Source organism: Vitis vinifera, chromosome 16 (genome assembly GCF_030704535.1).
Source record: "Vitis vinifera cultivar Pinot Noir 40024 chromosome 16, ASM3070453v1".
Taxonomy (NCBI): domain Eukaryota; kingdom Viridiplantae; phylum Streptophyta; class Magnoliopsida; order Vitales; family Vitaceae; genus Vitis; species Vitis vinifera.
Window position 1 is genome coordinate 721566 of NC_081820.1, and position 9391 is coordinate 730956.

A 9391-nucleotide genomic window follows, 5' to 3' on the forward strand; every position below is an offset into this window, starting at 1 on the left:
TATAAAAGCTCCTGTTTATTACATATCATAGTAGGCATTGAAAAGTACCTTTCAATACTGTGGTAACACCTGTTGATAAATAAGTTTCAAAGTAGCTAGTTGATGAATTTTACTTCCTTTTAACTAGAATTTATAAGAGAAATTGACATATTGAGTGACTTTCACCTAACTTGCTTACATCATAAGATAGATTGGAGGAGTTTTATTTGAGTCAATTACTGTTTGTCACTTAACAAGAAAATGAGCCTTTCTTAGTAAATCTCTCTGATATCCCCATCTTTCACAAAAAGGCCATGGAAGCCATAAGGCACTCTTCTAGGAAGCTTCACTGTTGCGACAACATCAAGGGTTTGTGACTTGGCATCCATCACCACAAACCTTGAGGCTCCACTCTTCTCATCATGCACGTATGACACTATGTACCCGTCATCCTCCTCACTTGCACCATCCTTCGCCACAAACAAGGGTTCTCCTCCAAAGCACCCAGCTCCATATAGCCTTCTTGACACTTCACACACCAACTCCAAGTCAATTTTCACAACCCCACTCATTTTTGGTATCATTTCCCCTATACCCATATAAGCATACCTGTTTCTCTTCCCCACGTAGCTAGGGTTTATTGAGCCCAACTCCAAATTCTTCTGTGAAAGGGTGGTTCTTGTGACTGAGCTATTCCTCAAGTTGATTCTCACCTTTTCTAATGAGAAATGGACCTTTTCTATGTTGTGAACGAGGTTCTCTATGGATATGGCATTGGGTGCAACCAGGATGATCTCTTCATCCCCTTCTTCCCATGCATTGATGGCATGCATTGCATTAAAGCCAGGCGCCTCGAACCACCGGATTTTGGAGTCAGTTGATGCAGACCGTGGAAGCACTCCAATTCTCGGAACCTTGTCTATCTCAGCACTCACTGGCATTCCTTTAAACATCATGAGATTCACTAAGAAAGGCTCATTCAAAGAAAGGCTGTGAATTAAAGGAGATGGGTTGGATCCCAAAGACTAGGCAAGATCCAATGGCGTTCAAGGCTGAGAGGTTCATGAACAGAAAAGGCAATGGGGTTGAAGCATTTGGTGTAACGTTCTGCAACACCACTCCTATGGATCTACATAATCAGGACTTAAAATTAATAAGATAATTACACAAGTAAAATTTTACTTTGAGAAGTCTACTAGTAAATGCATGCATGCAATTAAATTCTGTCCTCTCTCATTGTGGTTTCTATAATTCATTTGCTGTATTATTTTTTATAATTGTAAATGAAAATTAAACGAAATAAAATCCTCATAAATAATATGGCATCAACACTCTCCACATCAGAGAGAATTCCAGTTCTTCCAAAGCCTCCCAACACAGAAGTCCAGTAGAGATGGTGACAGTAAGGAACCAGGAGCTTCTTCCCACCCACCGCTCCATGGTGGAGGGAGAGCTTGCCCTTAATGCATGGCACCTATATTCGAAATGGTCTCAACCCCCATCACCAACCTCATGGCCCTCATCACTTGTTTGAAAGTGATGGCATGCTACATTCGATTCCGTTATCAGATACTGGTCAAGCTACCTTCTGTAGTCTCTATGTGAAAACTTATAAATATCTTCCCCATTGTGTTAACAGGCTTCTACACCATTGGAAGAGTAATAAATGGCCAGATTGATCCTATGAAAGGTTTTGGTTAAGCCAAAAGTAGCCTTGCTCCCTTTTCAAATAGGGCTTTTTGTTATTGAAGAATCCATTGCATGTGACGAGAACTTTGAATGTGAAAATGACCAAATCACTACAATTAATGTAAGGATTTTGGACATCTTGATCTAGGTACGTATTAATTCTTAGTAAATGAAGAGCTTAGTCTTGAGGTCATTATCTCCATACCAATCTCTTTCATCCTCACCCCTTTATGATTTATTTTTTGTGTCATTTTCAGGCTTTATGATTTACATCTTGGCTTAGTGTTCCTTAATGGGAATTTTATAAATTAATAATTGCAAAAACAAACAAGAAGCAAATTAACCTTCCTATATAAGACATATAACAAGTGAAGAAAGGATATATATTCAAACAATCTGATCACTTTATATTTTTACCAATAGTCTTTTCTATCATGAGTCAATGATGTAGGTATTTTTTTCTACAAATATTTTCCTTGTATAAGAAATTAAGATCAACTTGCAGGAGAAATAAGATGTGACAACAAATAACCTATAAGGGTAAAGACAAAGTTAAACTAATGGGACTTCAAGGGCAAGACAAACATTAACTTCCTATAAGGGTGAAAACAAAGTTAAAACAATATTAAGGATCCAAGGGCAAGACAAGCAACTTATAAAGGTGAATTTGATACCTTCATAATGAAGGATTCCAAAAATGTTCTTAAAGAATATTTCAATCAAGTTCATTTTCTTTTCAATCAAATCCAATCAAGTGGACCAAATTGATAATAAAAAAAAATATTGAAATGATTTTGAGAAGCATGACTAGAAAATTGAACATATTGTTAACATTTTGATCATATTCATTTATTGTCAAACAAAATATTTTGAATTTGCTCCATTTGATCACGATTATTTGTTGTCAATGAAATGTGATCAAATGGAGCTCAGTGGTTATCGAAATATTATTGAAATGATTTCGAGAAGCATGACAAGAAAATTGAACATATTGTTGTAGCTGGGGTGAAGAATCAAGCTTGATGGGATCACTCCAATCTCACGACTTAGGGCAAAGTAAGTAATTGAATCATGTTCATCTATGACAATCTTTGCAAACTTCATCTTCTTCTAAAGGATGTTTCAAAGAAAGAAGGTGAATATAGCCATGAAAGAAATAATAATTTTAGGAGACGCTATGTTGTAGTGACACCCTATGTTTATAGTGACTCATTATAAATGTCACCATTTTTTTTTTCCCTTGTAGTGAAATTTGAAAATGAAAAGAAAGAAAATTCTTATACTTCATTATTTTTGGAGTTCTAATGATGAAAAGAAAGCAAATTCTTATACTTCTCCAAACAAAGGATGAGGAAGAAGCATGGCAAGAAGTAGGAAGTATTCTAGCTTTTTCGCTATCTAATGCTACAATTGCAAATGTTTTGGTCACATTCAAATTCTCAATCCTTCTGAATAAGGAAGAAAGGATTGATGAAGGGTAGACCTATTTTAATATTTAAGTAGATATTACAAAATTTATTTGGTGCTTTTATAGTGCTTGGAAAAGAAATGGAAGAAGATTGTAAGTTAAAAGGCAGAAGCGATATTCTAATAAAAACAAATAAGAATTTCTTGAAAGGAAGAGTCAATTTTGGTCATGTGAGGGGTTTTCCCCGAGTTGCCTTAAGGCGGTTTTGTTTGGAGGGGCTTCCTTTTTGCCTAGATGGAATTAGTTTTTAGCTGCTTCACAACTTCGACTGTATAGGGGAAGTCTCATGCCCTTCTATTTGCTGCCATGGGCTTTTTATAGTCATTCTTCCCCTCTAGCTTTTTCTGTTTCATTTTACGTCTACCACAAGCTGCTAAAGGTGGTTGGAGATTTCTTTTCAGCAAAAAATAGGAAAGGAGGTTGGTTCTGAAGGTCGTCTCTTGTAGAAGACCTTACTCACAAGTGGGGTGATTTTTGGTATCTTTACTTACCAATCAAACCTAGAAAACAGATTTTAAGAAAGAAGCATCCATTAATACAAAAAATTTTGTATCACAAAATTGAAAGCGTGCAGACAATCTCAAGTTTTACGAACAGAGATGAAAGAAAGTTGGAAGTGTAAAGTAAAAGAGTATGTGCAAGGGTGAAATCCCCTAGCAGATTGGGAGAGGAGCACCGTTCCAAGCACTGAGACAATCCAGAAGAGGGTCGATGATCTTCCCCTCACACATTGCAGTAAACACCTTGTCAAAATCCTCCCCTGGTGACCTCACCTTTTCACCAGTCAGCAGCCCTGTTCCCAGCTCCTCCCTCACAAACTTGTACAATGGGTATGACCTGCACTCCTTGATTCGGTTCGGAATTGATGGGTTTCCACTCTCCACCCCACCTCTTGCGCTCTCAACCTCTTTGGGCAAAACGGCCTTCAACTCCTCCTCGAATGCCACTATTTTTTGGAAGATTGAGGTGCTTCCATTCTTCTCATTTTCGCCATTGTTCAGCGCATGTTCCACAAGAACTTGCCTTACCTTCTGCATCAGTGGATATGTGGCGCTGCAGGGGTCATCGATGTAGGCAAATACATGTTCCCTATCCACCACTTTTAGCAAGTCCTTCTCGCAGAATCTCGATGGGTGGAGTTCTCCATTGGCTCCAGTGGTTAGAGTTTTCTTAGCTACGTGGCTTACAGTCTTCTTCACCGTGCTCTTCAAATTCTCCTCCAAATGCCTCAAATCAATGGCCTGGCAGAGTGCCACTAGGTATGTGGTAGACATGAGCTTCAAGATATCCACCGCTTCAGCTGTTTTCCGGGAGGAGATTAAGCCCAAGGAGTTCACATCTTGGTTGTGTTGCTCAGCACTTTCGACATGGTTGGTGACAGGATTGGCCAAGAACTGGAGCTCTGAACAGTAGGAAGCCATGGCAATTTCTGCTCCCTTGAAACCATAGTCCAGACTCGGGTTTCGGCTTCCAGAGAGATTTGATGGCAGTCCATTGTTGTAGAAGTCATTGACAAGCTCTGAGAACTGGGCAAACATAAGCTTCCCAATGGCTGCAATGGCCAAGCGGGTGTTGTCCATGGAGACTCCAATTGGGGTCCCCTGGAAGTTGCCACCATGTAGAGCCTTGTTCCTGGAAACATCGATCAAGGGGTTATCATTAACAGAGTTGATCTCCCGTTCGATGGATTTAGTTGATGCTCGGATGACTTCAATATGTGGGCCAAGCCATTGAGGTGAAGTCCTGAGAGCATATCGATCTTGCTTCGGCTTCTGCAGAGGATCCATCTCATGTAGCTTCTTAGCTTCTTTCACATAAGAGCTTCCATCTAGAATGTGCTCCATAATGGCTGCAGCCTCGATTTGGCCAGGGTGGTGCTTCAATTTGTGAGTCAAGTGGTCAGTGAATTCGGGCTTCCCCTGCATCACTTCAGCAAAAACAGCCGATAAAACTTCAGACAAAACTGCCAGCACATTGGTCTCAAAAAGCACCATAGAGGCCAAGCCAGAGCCAACTGCGGTGCCATTAACAAGAGCCAGGCCTTCCTTAGGCTGCAACTCAAAAAATCCCGACTCGATCCCAGCCATTTTAAAGGCCTCTTCGGCATTGACAACTTCACCGGAAGGTCCAACAGCTTTGGAATTAGGCCTGCCGGTGAGAAGACCAGCGATGTAGGAGAGAGGAACCAGGTCTCCGGAGGCAGTGACGGTGCCACGCAGAGGCAAGCATGGAGTGATGTTGTGATTGAGGAGCTTGGTGATTGCTTCCAGAATCTCAAATCTGATGCCGGAGTAGCCTTGGAGGAGGGTGTTGATCCTCACGAGCATGGCGGCTCTTGTTGTTGAGTGAGGCAGTGTGTGGCATGACTCTCTTCCGTTCCCAAATATCCCAGCATTCAAGAACCTGTATCAATCATCAACAACCCAGCACATCACCAACCATTTCATGTTTTCAAATCAGAACACAACTGTTTTAGATAATAGAAAGTAACCGAAAAGGGCTCGGACGTGTTGACCATATTCATTAAGAAATCCGAATAACTTAACAAGTCAAAGTTGATTGGTTTGACACTATTACACTTACTTATCCAATTTTAAAAGTGTTTTTTAAATTTTGTTAATTATTTTTTTTCTAAAATATTTTGTACGTTAAAAAAACACTCCTAAAATGGGTTTATTAGAATGTATTAGTCATGATTTTTAGAGTGAGTTTGATACAGATTTTAAAATGCATTTTTGACATTTTTAATATTTAAAAATTTTTATTTTTCAAACATTAGAAAATCATAAACATTTTTTAAAATTAGTATCAAACGCACTCTTAAATTATTAAAGATATTAGAAATATTTCCTAAAATCATTATCAAACACACTCTAAGAGTACACTTGAATGTGATTTTAGAAAGTGTTTCTAACATTTCTAACATTTAAATGATAAAAATTTTAACGTATTAGAAATATTAAAAATGCTTCCTAACATCACTATCAAACTAGTTCTTAATCAAAATACTTTTAATAAAAGTGTTTTTAATGAAAATATTTTTAAGCTTATAGTCTATCAAGTATTAAGTATTCAATATTTTAAAAATGATTTTTAAATTTTACAAAAGACTTAGAATGTATTTGACAATGATTATAAGAAGTATTTCTAATATTTTTAATACAGGATGAAAATTTTCAAGTATTATAAATGTTAGAAACACTTCCTTAAAATCATTTTCAAACACACTCGTCATTTTCCTTCAAAAATGCTTTTAATGCCTATAAATATTTTCAAAAAACACGAAGTATTTTTACCTGATGAGCTCCTTCTGAAGGGCACCACCTTGTTTGGTTCTCCTATGTGAAGTAGCACCAAACCCAGTGGTGACACCATAGCTGTCGGTGCCTTTGCTCATGCTCTCCATCACCCACTCGCTGCTCGCGTTCACGCCCGCTCTCGCCGTCTCCGACAACTCCACATTCACATCCCCCTCCCGCCCGGCGATAGCCGCCACCTGCGATATGGTAAGCGTCTCACCACCGAGCCGAACAACCGGCTTCCGGTACTCCGCCACCATGCGCTTCACTTCATCCAAATGGCTTCCCTTCAACGTCTCCGCAGCCATTCCCCAGTTCAGCGGATCACTCACGCAGAAACTCTCCACCTTGTTGCTTCCATGGCAGTTCGTTGCATCCATATCTTAGAATCCCCACAAAGAAACAACTTCAAAAAGCTGGTTTCTCTCGACAACCAAGAAGGAAAGAGAGAGAGAGAGAGAGGAACTAGACAGTAGTGCTCTGAACTTACTAAGGTGTATGGTGAATGAAGCTTCTACTTATATAGAACTTTTCAGCCCTGCAGTCTTTGAAATCCCACAGGGTCACTGGTAGGTGGGCTGGATGGCGAACTGGCTTCATGTGGTTTGTTGAAAACCAATCCAGACCCTTAATCTGTCTACGCCAAAGGCTCAGATGCTGCAACGTGACGTGGAATCCACGTGGATATAGGGATGGAGCCCGGATGTTTCTTACCAGCCAAAACCCAAGACAAATGTGGTGTGCGGTCAAAGGGTTGGTGGGATGTGGGAGTTGTTAGCCTCCTTAATGTAATTTCATTTGACCATGTGCACTACCTAAAAGAAGTTAAAAAACGGTTTTCAGTCTTTATAGAAATAGAAAATTCTTTTCAAAATTTTAGCATATTATTTGGTAGTTGTTTTTTATTTCTAATTTTTAAAAACAAAGAAAAATGAAGAACAATTTTTAAAGAATAAATAAAAATTATTTTCACCAAATTTTAAAAATAAATTAAAAAATAGATAAAAACGTAATTTCAAAAATTAATATGTAGATGATATATGTAATGTAAATATGGGTCACATAGATATGAGTTTTATTACCATTCATAAAATATAACCAAGACTTTTTCATATGATATGGATATGAGTTTTATTTATTAAATCATATGATTTTTATCATTCATAAAATATAGATGAGACTTTTTCATATGATATAGATATAAGTTTTATTTATTAAATCATATAATCTTTACCGTTCATAAAATATAAATGAGACTTTTTCATATGATATGAATATGAGTTTTATTTATTAAATCATATGATTTTTTTCATCAATTTTTAATGAAAAATTATTTGACTAAGTATAAATACAAGATTGGTTTTTGTAACCGATCAATCAAGCATGCCTTCCTCCCACAATTTTGATTGATTGAATTTGGACGAAAGAGCAATATCATATTAATAGGTGAGTACTTGGTGGGTGGGTGGCAAGACCTGTTGCAAAAATAGTTTGGGAAGAAGAGATGGGAACTAGGCTTAATCCATCTCTTGTTCAATTTGAGACAAAATGGGGATTTCATTTAGTCGTCAAAAGCCATTGGGTTTGACTAAATTCCATGTACTTTCACCTTTCTTTCCAACTCAACTTTTGTATCGATCCTTTCAAATATGAAAATATATTCTGCAAACAGAAACGTGTTTGGAAAATACCAAGGTGGTCCATGCTCATCAAGCCACTATGCCTTTGAATGTGTGTGAATTCTAGGCCTTTGATAAGAGTAAAATCAAGATATAAATAAATAAAATTATTATAAACGAATAAAACTTGGTTAGAAAACTATAGCACATAAAGATGTACATATAATATGAATATAAAAGTTTTTAAAATCCATTTTAAAATGATTTTGAGATGATTATAAATTACAACCTTTTTTTAACTAGTGTTTTGATGTAAATAAAAGAAAATACTTTGAGAGTATAATTTTTAAAAACTGAATTTCAAATTCCCTATTTAATAAGTGATTGTCCTAAACTGACTTCAAAAGGCTTTTTAAATTTTTAGAAATGAAAACTTTGCCAAATATCTTTATTTTGTTTTAATAAGAAAATACTTTAAAACATTTACAAAGTACTTTCAACACATAAAAATAATGCTTAATTATGTTTCTAACTAAGGAATGTCTATAATTGAATATTTTTTTATGAGTTTTTGGTTGTTTAAAGAGGCATCTATTTTTGCCTTTCTTGCCTCAACTCATGCTTGAAGGGCATAACCAACGTATTTTGATTTATTCTCTTTTTTGTTTTTCTATTCTTTACACTTGTAGCAGTTTGTTTTCAATGGTGACTTGTTGATCCATCAAAGATATGAGTAGGATTACTATAGCTAGTGCTATTGGCATCAAAATTCATATGAGTGTTTAAGTGAATAAGTTGATTCTCCAATTCTATCTCATCATTAGTTTTAGGTGGTTTTTAAGTGGATGCATGGTGAAGCACTCCAATATTAGTAGTTTTATTAAAGGTAAGTCCTAAAAACTTGTTATGCTGATATCCTCTCTTTTGAAATTGTGATGTCTTTGGATATATCTAAATATATATATATATATATACTTGTAAATAGTTTTATCACACTTCCTTTGTAACATTCATAGTGTTTCTTTCAACACCCCAATTAAATCTTATTTGTTTTAATAGCTTACTAAACTTACAATGCTTAATGCCAAACCTATTAAATTTCTATTTAACTTGTTTTATAGGTTAGTTTCGATTGTTTTTCTTTTCATATCTTCATGAATTTTAATCTATATTTTTTGTATAAATATTTCACCTCTCATGTTTCCTTCATTTATTTCCTCTACCATGATATATATCTATGAAAATTTTTCTATGGTAGAACTCCATAAAATTGTATAATCCATATCCATTAATTCATTAGATGTTGCTTGTATAAATTGAGCCATTAGATGTTGTCA

The 9391-nt window shown here is 36.4% G+C and overlaps 2 protein-coding genes across 2 annotated transcripts; both read right to left on the reverse strand.

Moving 5' to 3' along the window:
* Nucleotides 1-251: 251 nt before the first annotated feature.
* On the reverse strand, nt 252-920 carry LOC104881993 (zeaxanthin 7,8(7',8')-cleavage dioxygenase, chromoplastic-like). Its single transcript, XM_010663870.1, has one exon. The coding sequence runs from the start codon at nt 918-920 to the stop codon at nt 252-254; it is 669 nt and encodes a 222-aa protein (XP_010662172.1).
* A 2728-nt stretch (nt 921-3648) lies between these two features.
* On the reverse strand, nt 3649-6922 carry LOC100855356 (phenylalanine ammonia-lyase). Its single transcript, XM_059733829.1, has 2 exons — nt 6433-6922; nt 3649-5539 (listed from the first exon to the last, which is right to left on the reverse strand). Exons 1-2 carry the CDS (start codon nt 6813-6815, stop codon nt 3790-3792), a joined length of 2133 nt encoding a protein of 710 aa, XP_059589812.1. The 5' UTR covers nt 6816-6922; the 3' UTR covers nt 3649-3789.
* Between the last annotated feature and the right edge of the window lie 2469 nt (nt 6923-9391).